This window comes from Aulonocara sp. 'chitande type north' Nkhata Bay, linkage group LG15 (assembly GCF_057382095.1).
Source record: "Aulonocara sp. 'chitande type north' Nkhata Bay isolate Kocher_YH1m ecotype deep benthic linkage group LG15, A_spYH_male_GT1.1, whole genome shotgun sequence".
NCBI lineage: Eukaryota > Metazoa > Chordata > Actinopteri > Cichliformes > Cichlidae > Aulonocara > Aulonocara sp. 'chitande type north' Nkhata Bay.
In genome coordinates this window covers 11,546,176-11,563,281 of record NC_141358.1, presented here as the reverse complement: position 1 = coordinate 11,563,281, position 17,106 = coordinate 11,546,176, and the positions used below count along the sequence as shown (strand labels likewise).

General features: G+C 41.1%; 1 protein-coding gene across 6 annotated transcripts in view; it reads left to right on the top strand.

Annotated features, from left to right (window-relative positions):
• sash1a (SAM and SH3 domain containing 1a) overlaps positions 1 to 17,106 on the top strand; it is a 166,679-nt gene that overhangs the window by 119,599 nt on the left and 29,974 nt on the right. For all 6 annotated transcript variants that reach the window (XM_086264151.1, XM_086264152.1, XM_086264154.1 and 3 more), the window contains exons 2-4: positions 5,533 to 5,661; positions 14,299 to 14,349; positions 14,550 to 14,599. In XM_086264151.1, the coding sequence (XP_086120277.1) occupies positions 5,533 to 5,661; positions 14,299 to 14,349; positions 14,550 to 14,599 (230 nt within the window). The remainder of the gene's footprint in view (positions 1 to 5,532; positions 5,662 to 14,298; positions 14,350 to 14,549; positions 14,600 to 17,106) is intronic.

Sequence of the window (17,106 nt, the reverse complement as noted above, 5' to 3'; positions counted from 1 at the left end):
AAGGGAATTTGCTTCTGCTTGGCCCGCCCCACGTCTGGAGATATGGGGGTGTCCCTCAGAACAGAACTTCACTAGCTTTTAAATTAATCTGAGTTTAAACACAAATGTGCTTTATGAATTTGTACGGAGGCGGTCTAGATTTCAGTTCCTTTTCATTGGATCCCATTTGGGAAATATCCTGTGGGATTTGACTTTAACTGGAATAACTGCTGCTTCACTGCTGCTTATGTAGAGGAGAGACAGAACAGAGATTTCAGATATGCAGTGGCCTAAGGCAAGCTTTCAATTGTACCCCCTCACCGTATAGGAAGGTATGCTCACTAACCTGGACAGCTGACAGTCACTCCCTCTTTCCTTCTCTCCAGAAATTTCTCCTCTGTTTTTTGCTTGAAAGGCCATCTGAATCCACAGCCGTGGTAATATTTTATTTGCCTGCAGGGAGTCCTTGTTGTCTTTTGAAAGGAGTTTTGTGGTGTTTTACACAGTGTGGGTGGTAGTTTGTCCATTTGGAAAACTGATTATGTAGGAGACAGTGCTCCATCTTTAAACCTAAGAATGTGATTCTGCTCTTGAGACGTGATTATTGATTGTGTCTGGGAAATATATGGCTAGATGATGTGACCCCTAGGTGCTTCCTCCCACATAGCATTTTATACATAGTGGCAGCATGTCCTTCAGTTGTCTGCTTTCACTTAAAGCATGGTTAGCTGGGCCAGTTTGTCTTTGCCAACAGTGTTCTCAACACAGTCTATAATAGCTGGATTTAGTCTATTGGTGCCAAGTCCAACTCTGGTCACTTCTCCTTTGCTACCCCTCCCTGACCAGACTCATTATTGAGGTCACTTGGAGATCTGGCAGGTTTCCTCTGCTGCGATGGCAGAGTACTGTTCTGCTCAAGCCACGGATATCCTGAGGAAGCTCTCTAAAAGACTGAGTTGTGGCCCCTGGCCTTACCCTCCTTAACAGTCTTCCTCTACTGGCCTGAAGGCCAACCTTTAGTCAGATGTCTCCTGGTTTGGGGATTTGTTTCGTGCTCACCTGCAGCACTTTTAACATTTTTAAGAATTGCAGCCGGCTGATGCAACACCCAGTGATGTTTTTATCAAATAGTTTTTTGTCAAATGTATATTTTGTGTTATACTGTTAACAGATGGCATGTTCTCTTTCATGTTATTTGTTACCAATAGAATGGTATTAATCCAGAGAAGCAGGGCGGGATTAGTTTATGGAGGCGTTTGAGGAACTAAGTAGATTGATGGATGTAGTAACAACTGGCTAATTTATCTTATGATGTTTGGACTATTGGAGAGGTGATGTATTGTTAGTGTTGGTGACTCAAGAGATTCACTTATAAAAACATTAGTACAGTGCACCACAATGCAACCCAGCTGGCAGCAGTTTCAGTCTGCCAGTCCTGTCCTGAGTTTGCTTAGCAAGTGAAAGTGATCACGCTGCTAACCTTCTAGCATTACATCAGACGGCTCTTTTGTCATCCATTGTCATTGTTCTCGAACACACAAAATGGGTAGACACAAGGGTGTGATTGTAACAATGGTTAATACCATCTACACTTCTATTCAGCCCATGTAAAACTAAACACCGGTATGATAAATGGAGGAATTTGACGTTAAAGGTTGAAACAGAACAAAAATATTTGATTTTTTTTTACGTATTATATACTGGCTTTTCTTCAGCTAATAAACAAGCAAGCTTTTGTTTAGATATTCTGTAACATGATGTGAAGAAGATAAACTGAGTGAAGCTCCAGCCTTAGCAGATATTCTTCTCATGTCACTGATATACCAAGAAAGCGCTTTTGAGCAGATGTTCCCAAGGTTGCAAGTTATCAGTGCCTTGCATGCTAGTTGTGTGAATTACCTTCATTGGGTGCCTTTCACATAGTTTTGACTTTTCCCTCTTAAAGAAACTGTCACTTCAACAGTGCACTGCCTCTTTTGAAAGGACTGATCAGCCCTTTATGTATTCTGTTATATGAAACGCTCAAGCAAAAGTGTTAAATCCTGGGGAATTTCCTCTCCAGATTTATATCATATTTAATTTAAAATACTATATTTAATATGTGCTTGATGTTGGTTACTTGAGTATAAAGCGCTTACTTGGTTTCATTTTCATAATGTAACAGTGGGGGTGCATGTCAATATATATATTTTGTAATTATATTACTTTATTTTTTGGCAATAAATTCATGATTTAAAAAAAAAGAGCCTGAAATTGAAGCTGCTGAAGTTTAGCGCACAGGCATGCCTCATGATTAAAGTGATGCTTCTCCAAATTGACTTTCTGAATGTCTGTAGAGGAACCCTGTGTCAGTAAGAATGCAAGGAATTCCATGGCCAATTGACCCGAGGCTACTAAACCTTCATGCTGTTTCCCTTCCCTGTGCAACCTTTGCATACAAAGCATATGCATGTATATCTTTACTTTTTAATATCTAAAATAAAGCAGATTATACGTGATTTGTGTAGAAATACATATTGACTTCATTTTTATTTCTGCCATAGATGTAAATCATCTCTTTTGAAGCAATTGTAAAGGAACTTTAGGTACCGCAAATCATTCAGCATTAATAAGCGCTGTTAATTTCTATTTTGATGGTGGCGCAACATGTCAGCCATTAATTTGCAGTGGTCTTCACACAAACGAGTGATTTGTTAATTTTGTTTTTTTTAAACAAAACGGAAATTTTTCATCTTGAAATTAGAAGTACCCATCGTAATGGAATGATGAGCTTTTGTGACACTTGCACACTCTTTACTCTGATTTCATACAAGCGACCTCACCCATTCTTGCTTGGGTGGAGTTTTTGGTACGACTATTGTTGCTATTGTTCAAGTTTAAATGGGGAGTTGGCCTCCTTCACATCGAGGGTGGAGTAGCTGTTACATCACGTACATCGGCACACAGTCATGAAACTAGATGTGTTTATAGTTCTATATGTGCGCATGTAAAGCGGCTTCAGAGTAAGCATTTTACAGTAAGGATCTTTTGAGACTTATTGCCAACAGAGCCTGTTTTGTTTTAGGTTACATAATGACTTATGCGTTAGAGTCTCTTACCAAATGAAGGATCTCTGTTATCAGATTACAGCGGTTTTATTCTCTTCTCACCAAACAGCTGCCCTGGTTTGTAATCCACAGACTATCCCTTTTCCAGCATCAATGCCTACCCTCCTGCCAAATTTCCAAACAATACTACCACATTTTCACTTCCACTTTGACAGATTTACTCTAAAATGTGGACAAAGCACTTGTTCGTGCGATGACATGACCAGCCATTATGAGAAAACAGCTGGTTTACCTTTTCTTAAGGCTGTGATTCACCCAAAAGCATCTGGAGTCATTATACAACAGAACATGTGAATGTGTCACTGTACAAAGTGACGGTGGAAGTGAAGGCTCGAGGTTCAGCTGTGTCGAGCGCCTATGAGGTAATCCCACTGGTGAATCAGAGGAATCTCAGTCATCTCTGCACACACACGGGGCTTGGGGGGGGGGCTGTTTTAGCAGTCTATCTGAAAACATCAAAATATATGCAGCTTTACCTGTCCACAGCTGAGAGATAGTACTGCAAGTGGAGACAAAAGACTTGAAAACGTAAATAATTCTTCTGCAAAAAGAAAAAAGAAAAATCCATCACTGTTTAAAAATAAATTGGAGTCGTCGTCTAAAAAAATGATTTGTGCAACTTTAAAACGGGCATTAGTCTTTCTATCTGGATGTTGCAAATATATGTGCACAGTCTTGATGTCTGATTGTAACATTTTGGCATTCTCTAATGAGTGTGCGCTTTCAGTCAATGTGAGGAATGAAGGCGAAAACATGTGTCTGCTTGGGGAGTGTTTCCACTGGGATCCTCAGTCAGCTCAAACCACATGTCTGGCCAAAACAGGATTTCTCAAGAAAAAATGCTGGGAGGACAGATCACAGCAAGCCAAAGTGTGCATTTGAGACAAAGCAATTGTGTGTTTTTTGTTGTTTTATTTTCAGTAATGTGCTCATCTTACAATTAATAAATCATAACTCTGTCTCACCGAGCTGTGTTTGTGATTGGCTTAACTCAGTTTGTTTTGGTCTGATGCTTTTGAAATCCCCAGCATGCAATGTGTGCGCATACTAATGTGTGTTCTCCCCGACTAGACACCTAGGTCTGAAGAAGACCTGTGTGTGTATGCACGGGTGTGCGTGTGACACCTTACTCACAGTGATCCATTCATTTGTGGCCTGGCACCCAGATAGGGAGTCCAGTTGAGAAAGACAGAGACTGAGGGAGACTGTTTGGACCCTGCACAGTGACTCAATGCTAGCTGTCTGCCTGGCACAGATTAGATCAACACTGATGAATATTCAACTGTGGGCCATCGCTGCCAGAATGGCCTAGATTTTAACCAAGGCAAGACGCAGGAGATGAGCTTCTCTCCCACAAAAGTTATACAAAAGTTGCTTTATGTCCTGCAAAGAAATATCAATGACTTATTTCAAGAAAGTAATTAATATTTAAGTGCTTTTTTTCTTCCTTTTTTTTTTTAAGCCTTGAGAAAATAATTAAGATATTCTAAATCTGAAAGGTGGGCCGACATAAACACAAGTCACCCTAATTAACTTCATAGATTGCTTTATAACCGGCCCCTTTATGTTGACAGTTTATGTTCAGCTACGCATTTCAATAAAACCTGAATTTAAAATGTGCTCGACTACCTCATAGTGTTATCTTCTTTTTGGTAAGCTCTTTAATGTTTGGAGCAGAACTTCCTCCATTATTCCTAAACAGATCTTCCTCACAAAGGCAGGAACTGTGCTAATGTAAACTGAAGCTTGCCGGAAAAAGTGTGTTTGGGTTGGAGCTTGGTGAATGTCTGAGGAGGTAAAGGGCATCTTGAAATAAAGACAAAAACCCAGGAACAAACCAAGGCCTGCCAGTGACACTGAATGGAACCTGATAAGAATGAATAAATGGGCCTAAAGCCCTTTTACCGGGGGTATTTTTAGGTTTTTTTTGTTTGTGTGGCGTAGTTTGCCGCAGCGTGGTCTCAGTTTGAACGGTAGTTGACACTTTGAAATTAGTGGCATCGCTAAGAAGAATGCATATAAAGAATAATATTGTTTCTACTTATCCAAGAAAATATTTAGTTTATCCAAAACTGCGTAGGAGTGAGAGGGAATGTCTGTGTTAGGCATACAAAAATGCATCCTAGTTAACTTCTATTTGCCACTAATTGTAAGTGTATGTTACATTGGTTATACAAAGTTTTGAGGGGATGTGAATGTCACGCAGTGTGCTAACTCGTTTAGGCTTTTTCCTTTCCCTGCAGTACTGGTGGAATATTGTGAAGTGCAGTTATATGAAAGCGTGGAAAGGAAAGACCAAGTGCAGAAAGTAAATCGAAACAAAGCAGTTGAGTGTTCATAATTCATGCAAAGAGAGTTTTTCCAGTGGGAGCATTGTCAGCGAAATTATCAGTGGTTTTAGTGGTTTTAGTATTCTGGCTAAAACTATGCCTCTTCTTCTCCTCAGGATGGTTCTCTGGGCAACATAGATGACCTTGCACAGGAATACTCTGAGTACTACAATACCTGCTTTAGTGACGTCAACGACCGCATGGAGGAGCTACGCAAACGACGAGTCTCCCAGGAACTCGACATGGTAAATACACGCTCACCCATGTAATTACCTCGCCTAATGAAATCATGTGAACGGCTATTCATGCACAGCATTTTCTTTGCCTCGCTTCTGAACTTGCATGCTTGTTTTTTTTTTTTTTTTACGCTCTTTACTAACTGCCAGACAAAGAATAGCAGAGACTGAACAAACAAGATGAATTTGTGTTAATGTCCAAGTCTTTCCCCGAGGCCAGTGTGCCTGAACACCACTACAAGTCTTTTTCAGAGAGATGTAGGATACCAAGACACTTCTTTGGTTGCCAAGTTGCAAGTAAATCTATGATGGAATGCTGCTGGTGCTGCTGCAGAGGGCCTAGCTTTGTGCAGCATGCAACCCAATGGGTCCACATGCTTGCAAGAGCAAGTATAAGATGAATTCAGTAAGTCCCTGTAAATAGAACTTGGGCAAATAAATTCTCAAACACACACAAAAACAAATGGTCAATTCTGTTTTTCTGCTAAGCTAGCTGCCGCTCTCCACCACATTTGCTAGAAAGTCAGACATAGTAGTGTTATTGCCTGATAAAACAACGATTCAGTTCTCCATCCACAGACTTTGCACACATTGTTGTCACGTTGGACTTTCTTATTTTAGACCTTGTGCCGATTGTCTCCCCATTTTTCCGCATGTTTTTCTGTCATCACGTTTCCAGTTTAATAGGCGGCCCCTCTTGCTCCAAGGCGACCATGTGGCTCAGCTTGCATTGAAAGGCACAGCTGATTTATTGTGCTGTGCATTTAATGATTTCAGACATCCAGTTGTCACCGCTTTCATGATAGACTGTAAATGCATTTTGCATCTTATTATAGATTAAGTGCTGTCTCTTTGGCTGCAGACTTTGATCTGTGCTTACCTTTCGGGCATTTTTTTTTGTTAGTTTTGAAGGGAAGCTCTCCTTCTGAGTTCTTAAAACAGGGGAAAAGGAAGCTGTGAAGGCTCAGGGGAGGGGTTGGGGGTTGTGCTGAGTGGGACCTGAGCCTGAAGCCCAGTGCAGGAGGAGGCTAACGACATGAATAGTGGAAGAATGAGAAGGAAGGAGGATGAGGGGAATGAAGAGGAGGAGTGGAGTATGTGAGAGCCTGCAGCTGTCCTGCCACTCTGCAGAGTTTGGCAGCAAAATATAGAAGAAAAGAAGAAAAATACATGGAGGAGGGGATATAGGTCAGACAACACCTTATCAAGAGCTCTCAAATGTGCAGTATCAACCCACACTATATGGATTTAACCTTGCCTTGCGTTTGAGTGCAGGCCTTTTTCTAAAATTAGTTTTGGGTGCTGTTCAAGTCCAGAACAGTCTTTTCTTTACCAACCCTTCTAGGATGCAATGGATTAAGACAAACTTTTCTTCTCTTAGACAATATTGTTAAGAGGCATTGTGAAAGTAATACACAAGGCGTGTACTGAGACAGAGCACAGGACACTAAATGAACTGAGAATGAGCTTAGACAGAGCAACGGACACCCAGTCAGAAAGAGAGTAACAAAATGACTGTTACAGCTTTTGAAGTGTGTCCAGAAGTCAGTGGCTGCAAGCCAGCGTCATGCAGTCGTCACCCCTGGGACCAGTGCCAGATGGTTAGGCAAGGTCATAAGAGCCACATTAATAGAGACAGATTTTATTAGTGGAGGTGGATGGTAAAGCAGACAGGACTCCATAAGGCTCACCTCTCTTTAGCCATTGTCTTAATTTTCATGCGTTTCATAATGTCAGATTTATAGATCAGTTATTGATTTAAATTATTATTATTTTTACTAATACTTAACTTGTTTCTTCAGATCTCTCCTACTATATGCTTTTCAGTTCAGATCTGATCTATGTAGTAGAGATTTTAGGGTAAAAGTCACCTAAGCTTTGACCTTTCTTGGTTTGCAATGCTGTACTAGAGAAGGCTGAAGTTTAGATAAATGTGGTATCGGAGAAGACGCCATGAAAGCTGTCTGGTTGCCAGTAAATCTGTGATGGAAGTCCTCATACTCCAGGTTAAATATAACTTGAGGAAAACACTGACTGGATATTTGCTACTGGAAAATTCCCATGCGAAAGCCCCACTGTCTAAAGTGTTGCTGTGGTCAACATTATAACACCAAAAAGTAAGAAGAAGGCCTTTTTAAGTTTCTGTTCTCCAAAGCATTCTCAACTTGACTCTTGGTACGGCGAGTTTGCTCATGATGGGAACCATTCAGCTTCTCTTTCGGGGTTTTGGGGGCTTTTTGGTTTTTTTGGGCTCTTTTCCTTAAAGTAACGAGAAATGTAACATTTGGATTTTTTTTTTCCACTTGCACAATATTATTAGCCTGCTCTTGCATTGTGCCCCTTTTAACATAGTGATGGCTGTCTGTGTTGTTGCAAAGCAAGGGGCTCTCTCTATTAAGAGTTGATGACGGAAGCTCTCGCTTAGATGGCTATCGATGCACCTCCTTTCTGCGTGGCTTCCTCTCAGTTGTTTCTGTGACTCTGTAGTTTTATGAGTTAGTGGGATACAAAGGGTTAAATAAACATCCTCTTTGGGAATGTGGATATGGATTAGCACGACGGCCTCGCAGTTTCCCAGCACTCTTATACATTAACGTTCGGATGCTGCGTGAGGATTTTTATTATTGGAGTGACAGGAAATGCTGGAAAAGAGCAATATATTCAGCAGTTTTAATAAAGGGTGTTGTCTCTAATAACGGGTCAGTAAAAGGTCAGGTCAGAAGGATAAATTATTTTTTATTTTTTTTTGCCTGGGATTCAGTTACATTTTAGTCTTCAGTGTTCTAATTCTTAGCTAAATAAAAAAGAATTTAGTTATATTTTAGAATAAAGTAGATGCATTTGACCGTCCTAATGTATCTTACATCTGTAACCATAAACATGATTTGTTTTTCAGTGTCCCTTTTCAAAATAGGTGCTTCACAGTGGTTTATTTTTACGATAATTTTTAAAAAGTGAGTTTTAAATTTCAGCATAGCAACGAAAATTTGCTTGGCCCAATGTTGAAAACAGTGATGTCGGTGGCTATGGTAGAGGTTACCTCAAATAAAAAACAAAACAATGATTGGCAGCCCACAGATTCCAGGAAATGATCCCAATTTTGGTTAGTAACACAATTCAATCACTGGTTTGCAGATCTGTTTTAGATGTGGACGGATTCTTAAAAGGCACCAAGGCAGAAGTTTGTAAAGGTTTTAACCAGTGGCTTTGAAGTAGCATAAATTATCATTGCATATTATCATTGCTAACAACTGCAATATATGACATTCTTTGGTTTCTGAAGCGGATGATGATCATTTTAAATACTGCTCCATAGAAGTCATCTGAAGTTGAAGTAAATACATTTAGTTAACTTTTGTCTTTTTCTTCTTGTTTCTTCAACATCAAGGCAGTTGGAAAAGTTATTCAAGCTATCTCCATGAGCAGTCACAAAGTCACGCTACAGTTATGTCAGTGCAAGTTTAGTTTAATTCAAAGGGAAGAAAAAAAAGTGCCGAAACGCAGACATAAAACACCAGAGGAGGGATCCCTTAAACATGCAGGGACTGGTTGTTGGATGACTAATCTTGTCTGGCCAAGGGAGAGAAATACCAAACTCTACTTTGACATCACTTTCTAACCATAGCACAATAGTATAAATGAAGTACGCTAAATATAAATCAAGAGAGCTCATTTTGGCGTTTGTGGTTGTTGGGCAAACATTTTAACACTTGCTGTTAACCATAATGAGACATTGCACTGCTGTGTGTGGTAATATCTTTGAGGATAATTTTAGATAATTGCATAAACAAAGCATCCTATCAATCATAAATCTGTTCATCGTAACCTGCTAACTCAACGAAGGCGTTTTATTTGTTTTATACCTGAATTGCCTGACAGCCGTGGGTCAAGACTCAGGCACGGACTTGTGTTTTTGTTTTACTGTGAGACGAGGAACCGTGTGGTTAATGCCCACATGAAGTTAAACCATCAAAGTGCGTCAGTTCAGCTGGGTTAAAACTACAGTGTAGAGGAAAGACAAACCGTGTTGTGAACTCTGCTGCTTATTTATCCTTTCTACTCTCAGATTTTTGCCTAGAAACATAGCAAAGTCAAACGCTCAAACAGCAGAGACTTTGTTGCTGTAAGATTGCTTTCATAGGACGTTCGTGCCGCTGTGTTTTTTTTATTATTGGCAAAACTCTTGTGGAAAGCAAGTGGTATATTTAAATGTATTTTGTGATTTATTTGTCACTAATGGGACATCGGTTGTAATAACTTTGGTATTTGTTTTGAAATACCAAAGCTGAGGAGGATTCTCAAAGCTGAGGAATGCTCCACGCGCTATAAAAGAATGCAGCCCTGTGCGGCGAGCACGTACACACACTCTCCCAGACGTCCTTGGAAGGAAGAGGATGGAGATGTTGGTGTGCTAATGTATTTCTTGTAAAAAACATTTAGGCAAGCGGCAGCTTGATTGGTGTGGCGTGGTTGAATTTCAGAAAACACAAGTGTGGGTTTTGTGTGTGTGTGTGTGTGTGTGTGTGTGTGTGTGTGTGGATTTTCCAGAACAGCCAGTCCCGCAGGTTTTGCACTGTGCTGTACTAGTTCCACCTCTAACGTCTTTTTCAGGGATTGCAGTAGGTACCTGTTCCACTACATATCTTTCTACAGGGCTACTTACAGTTGCCCACCCAGGTTCACTCAGCCATGCCAGCTGGCCTACCTCTACTGCGCCACCTGGTCTTTTTGCTACACATACACCTTTTTTTCCATCTGAGGTTGGGAGTAATTTTGGTGAAGTAAAAGTGACTTCAACAGGCTTTTGCAGTGAATGGAATATGTGTTTAGCACTCATCTGTATTTTGAAGCTTTCCCTTTAATTAAAAAAATATATCTGGATCTCCTGTTGCGCAGCTAAACTTTGTTGTAGTTTCCAGGTTAATGATGGAAAGCACTGTGGTTTTTGGAAGTAAAGTCACTTTTCAGTAGCGCTTGTGTGTTAGGGTTTAGTCGTTTCCGATGCCAGTTTCCCTGTGCTCAGACATCGTGATCCTCATTAGTCAGAGCTCTCCCTTCTTTCTCCCTTTCATTTTAACTTAATTCAGTCATGCTTAACCAATCATTCTCCCATCACAATTGCACGCACATACACACTAAGCAAACCATGCACAAGCAACGCCTTTGGACATCTAAGGGGAAAAACGCATGCACGTTCACACGCTTACATGCCACTTTTAGGTAAGTAGGGCAGCATCTTAAGATTTTTCTGCAAAGTTCGTGTAAAGGATAGCCTGCCGCCTCTGGGGGGGATGCATTGTGGGATCTATGCTTTATACACACACACGCTCGTAGGCACCGCCTCAAACACAGATTGCCTTGATATTCTCTTTCAAGTAACCGTGTCAGCAAGTTATTCATCGTTTAACTGTGTGTCTGAGAGAAATGGAGATTTACTTTTGGAACCATTTACTGTTTGTCTCATCACATCCTGCTCTGTGACAGATTAATCCCACAGATCTCTAGCGGAGAGTGAACAACATGTAGGTTTTGTTTGTTTTTCACTCATCTTTTCAGCTTTTCACTCTCTTTCCATGTCAGAGATGGCACGCACAGACAGGAAATAAAGGGAAGCTGAGGATGAGTAGGAGGAACAGAGAGCCACATTGTGTCTTATAGGTCTTTTAGTGTGTGTGAAAGTGGGAGCGAGATGTGTGAATGTGTGTAGATGTTCCTTGAACTGGGTTTATGTCTGTGGTGGAATGAATGTGGCGATGCCAGGGTCAGTGTCCGGCTGTATTTTTGTGTTTATCCAATATCCAAGCAGTACAGAGACATTGTACATTAAAATCACTTTTACAACGAGCTGGCATGGTGCTTACAGTTACCCACTGGTGAAACTGGTATCTGTCCTGTAGCTGCTGTCCGGAGAAGCCGCAAAGAGGATCTGATAGCAAAACCAGCCAACCACTACCTTTTAGAAAGCGTTTGTGCACTGTGTTTGCATGGGAGTATACTCCTCATTCACAGCCTCCCTCTTAACGTGGGTCCACAATATTCTGCACAATTCATTTGTTTAAATAGAGCTGCCAAAGTGGTGCTTGCTTAAGGGATGAATGTGTTGTCTCTTTGTCTCTCGTAATCTCTGCCTTTGCAAGAAAAAAGACAAACAGTCCTTTCCGAGATTTTCCTTACGTGCAGCTTGGTGACTGTAGAAACAAGCTTCCACGACTGTAGATGTGTACCTGCTCTTTGACTTATGGGAATCCCCATATTCCCTGGGATGTACAAATTAAATGGTCTTCCGACATGACTTGATTTACTTCACGAAGAAGCTTCCAGTCACATGTCTCTGTCTCGTTGATTGAAGTAACAGACAAATACACAAATGGCCAGTAGGACTTGTGTTGAGCAAAAATGACTGTTTAATGACTGTCTCGCTAAAATCCTTACAGCCACCTCTCAGTTGTGTGTGGTTATTGTGGGACTTGGGCTAATTTAGAGGTTTTAAGCCACTTTAGCACTTCAGGTCCTCTGCTCATTTGACTTGCAACTTACGGTTGTTCCAAAGTTCCAAAGAACGCTTAAAGGTAGTTATGTCACTCCTGACTAATACACTTGCTCATGCCTTACTCATGTTCATGGGGCAACAGTGTGGAAGGATTGCACTCCCTCAACCATTATATGAATATAAAAAGGTTAAACTGGAGGTCGTCCAGATTAGGAAGCGTGACTCTCTTAACTGTAGGAAACTGTCTGTGTTGTGCTTCCCGTGACTGCTGTCCTACAGCTTAATACCTGGGTGTGGAGATGCAGGATGAGGATGCCAATTTCCTTTCCCGCTCTCCATTTCGGGGAAATTCTAGATTACATTTGTCTTTTGTTAATGGGCTTATAATAGAGAATTTTTTACTGATTGTAGAAGTCAAGACAGTCCAAGTAACCCTCAACCATCCCCTATATCGTGTTTGTTATCCTGCAGCGAGAGAGCCAGTGAAACGGAAAGCTTAGAGTTCTGTAGAAAGATGGGGAAATAGTTTTTAATTTTAGATGTGTTAAGAAATCCTGGACAATTTCAATATAATAGGACAGACAAAATAACCAAAAATAAAAATGTAATATCAGCATTTACATTGGGACTTGTTTCCTGTAATTCTTCATGAACTGCTAAATAATAAAGGTCAGACAGAAAGAAAGTGGAAGTGCGAACTTGTCTTAGATTTTGGTTTCTATTCTTAGGTGGACCTGATAAATCTCATAAATGTTGCTGACAGTGACCCAAACCAAAGGGGTCTTCACGAGGGTCTTCACCTTTTTTGTAATTCGATGACCCATCTGGTTGAAGACCCCCAAACCCAAGCCCTGCATACTCTGATCATTTATTAGTGCTTCATTAGTAGTTTTAGCAATGTTATAATTGACATTTTCTTACATATGTTGCAAATTAAGGCAACTAATGGGGTCTTTTCCAGTCTTGCTTACTCACATGATAGAAGGGATGACAACAAATTAAGAGTGAAGTCACATAATGATAACTGTGCAACGAGTAGGGGTATGACCTTCAGCAAATAAGAGCTTTGTCCTGATGTTAACCTCAGATGTTGGGTCTTCAAGCCTGAGAGCCTTTGGAAAAAATATGCTCACCAGCCTTAAGCAAGTTGTTGACTGTGTCTGTTTCTGTGCTGGTTAGTGGCCTGAAGTTTAAAAACAGTGGTAGCACTGGGCAAGTCTCAGTATAGGGAGTCATGATATCTCCTGCTTGACAGTTCAAAAGGACACAAGAGTGCCGCCAGAACTATGTAGTCAGCCATTCCCTCAAGGAGTCTAATTGGCTATTAATACTCACACGCTGCAAGTTAAAATCTTGTTGCAGACTCGCTGTGATGGTATCTGCCTCAGTGTCTGCCTTTATTCAGCATTTTATTCAAGACACATCTGTATCTGGAGTTGTTATAAATGCACCTGCTTCAGACACATTCATTAGCTCCAGCCAAGTAGTGCAAACACACTGACAGCGAGTTTAAAAGCTGGAAAAACTTGGCAACATTTTGTGTATAAAGAGAGTTTAAAAATAAATGCGATTTATATTGTTTTCATACAGTTGTAGTGAAAGCCACCGTTAAATTTACGAGCAAAGCTCAGCCAGGTCTGGATGTCTGTTTTGCATGTCTGCCTGTGCAGTTAGTCAAATATGGCATGTTGTATTCTAATGTAAGATAAGAGGCAAACTAGCAGGTGTTTGTCTTGAGTGAAGCGAGTTTACTGATGTAATTGTCATTACAAAATCAGATGCACGGAGCCAGTTTTGCAGGTGCAGAGTTACATTTCAGAACTGTTCACGCAGACTGGGGCGCCTGAAGCAAGTCATGACTTGCCCAGCAGCAGTTGTTGGTGTACACACACATGCTTGTGTTTGTTTTGACGCCTTTTCAAGTATGTCTGACTCTGACAATAATAAAAAAAAAAAAAACGTCTGTACATGCATGAGTGCACTGTGAAGCATTCCCTCCACTGTTGCTGTATTTTTTATTTTTTTATTTTTTTTTTATCCTTTCGTCTTTAGCTTTCTTTAAAGAACTATTTTACTTTCCCGGTGTTGTGATTTGCTCCTTTGCCTCTTGGATTGTGATGCTTGACCTTCTCACTCCTCCCCATCTAATTTTTCAGGAGAAACAAGACCCAAGCAGCACCTCTCTGCAGCTCCGTAATGAGATCCAGGTAGGCGAAGACACCTGCATAAGAGTAGCGCTTGTGAAATACCGTCAATTCAATTCAATTCAATTTTATTTATATAGCGCCAAATCACAACAAAAGTCGCCTCAAGGCGCTTCATAGATACAGAGAAATCAGATGTCAGATGTCATTGTTACCAAAAGTCTGACACGTGCCTCCACCCCCTTCCTTGTCTCTCTCTCCAGGAATCTTTAGGCTTCAGCAGCGAGGTGTCCACTCCTGAAACGGACAGAAAGTAAGTTTCCATTTTTGTCCCTGATAAAATGTGACTGTAGCAAATGCGCATCTGTGAAGTATGCTTGGATTGAGATGTCTGTCTGCTGCATTTCCAAACAATTTGCAGCCTGTGTCTGGCTCATATCAAGTTGTGCATGCCTGCACACAAAATCTTTCTTCATGTCCACGGCTAAATATGGAGAGAAATACACACAGCTTCAGACACAGCTAATGTGTTTGGTAGATCTATTATGTGGAACCTTGTTTTGTTTTTTTTGTTTGTTTTTTTTAAAGCAGAAGATGCTAGTTTACGTGTGCATATGTGCTCTAATGATGGTAATAAAACATTACCCACTGACTATTTAGAAGGTCATTTTCAAGAGAGTTTAAAGTTAAGGAGCAATCTGCACTAATGGACGTCTCGAAAAAGATGTAGTTGGTCTTCCATGCCTCTCTGCTCACATTGCTGCTGCAGTTAAAGGAAACCCAGTGACTGCTTCCTCTGGCTGACTCGCTTGGACCAGCAGCCATTCTCTATTCTCCAGGCCGTCTATACTTCCTTCCTGCCTTTGTGTTCTGCGATGTACAGGGGAGGGAGACGGAGAGGGTGATGGCCAAAAGATTAGAGCAAAAGAGCATGAACGAAAGAGCAGGATGGAACTGGGCATGGGTGGGGTTCCTTTTTACTGGATCCTGTTACACAAAAGTATGTTCTTTTTTTTGAATACCACTGTATTTTGCTTGCATAAAATTTCTAGGTCGTAGCCCACCATGAGGTCACTGTTATACAATGCTATGCAAATTTAAAGCGATCCAAGTTGGCTAAATGGCCTGATCGCACACACACGGTCGCTTTATGGCCACGTATGTTTGATAAATGAGACGGCATGTTAAGAATATATTTGTTTCCTCATGACGAGTTGTCTAGTAAAGACCTCGTTACAAAATAAGCTCCTTGGGCAGTGTTGGTCATTGGTAGTGATAAAGAAAACCCCCAAATTTTAGGAAAGTAATCAGCCCCGGTGGAGCTGCCATCTTCACGTGATGACCAGTGAAGTGCATACCGCAGACATGATCTCTATTCCCATGGCTTTATATGTTGCACAGACAAATGCAGAAGATGATGGGATCCAGATGCCAAAATGACGTCTCTCTACTGTTTGAAAGAGACCCTAAAAGAGCCCCTAACTGTACTATATTATCCATTTTCTTACTGTCAGTCTGGTTTCTTTCTCATGCGTTGCATGGTTTCTCTTTCCCTTACCATCACCAATAAATATATTTATATATATATATGTGTGTGTGTGTATAATATAACTTGTAAACCTACCATTCTCTGAGTTTTTATTCTTAAATTACAAAACTTCCCACATCGCACTTGTAATAACCCTCTTTGTTTTAATCTATCATTCACTGGCAGCCTGTCTGCTCCCACTCACCCCAGTTCTCTTCTCTATTAAGTTGTCCATTGTCCACTTTCCACCATGGTGAATGGATTTCAGGTGGAGTGATTTATCATGTGCAGGCAGACTGATAGGCATGCCCCGTGCATTCCTGGGACCCGATTCCTTACAGCCGCACAAAAGGCACGCTTGCACGTTCATGCGCACAAGCACGGGTACCCCACTGTCGCCTCTTTGCGGGACAATAGCAGGCAGATAAGATTTCCCAGTCTTCATCCAGGGGCTGGAGTCACCCTTCTTTTCCCTGTTTCTATGTCACTTTGTTGGCAAGACGTGGGCACAGCTCTGATTGTGCCGGGTTTACAAGTGGTGTTGACAGAGAGCTCCCAGAAGGCTGAAAGATTCAAGTTTGCAACATCCTGTTTTTGGAAGCTGATTGGTTGGTGGATATTGCTGTGCAGAATGGGCACCTTGCTTATCAGTAAGGTTAAAAAAAAAAAAAGAGGTAAATGGATTTTGATGAAAACGCACATGCAGAAACAGAATATACGAATTGGCGGCTCCAACTGGGTTTGAAAATGCTAGTGCGCTTAGAGGCATCTGTGCTGCTGGAAAGCGCAATAATCAGATGGAAGAATCGGTTTCAGAACAAGCACCACGTTGGGAAACTAAAGCACCTTGTCAGCACATTTACCTTGTGCTGGTGAGTATTGTAGCCTTAAGTTGAACAAAGTAGATGGCAAGTTGAACGACAGGAAAGTGCGCTCGTAGTTGATATCCACGTACTTTTTCAGCTAAGCGCATAATTTTCTATTTTCCTGCCTTCCCTTTTGCAGTGACCTCTCTGACTCCCTAAAGAGGTCGTCCCTCTGTTCTTCCTGTGGACACTGCTACCGTCATACTGTCACCTCTCATTGTTTCGTCAAGAACACCGGGGATTGCTTTGCTCCAGGTGGCCAACCTTGTAACCACACAAAAAACACAGTGTCTGTGTACAAACATGCGTCCATTCCCGTAATTTCACCTGAGCGCAGTGCAAAAAAATGGCAGTAAGATGCCATTAAACATGAGCTCACACAGCTGTGTTCAAATCTTCCCATGTGCTGGTTTATCATCATCTGCT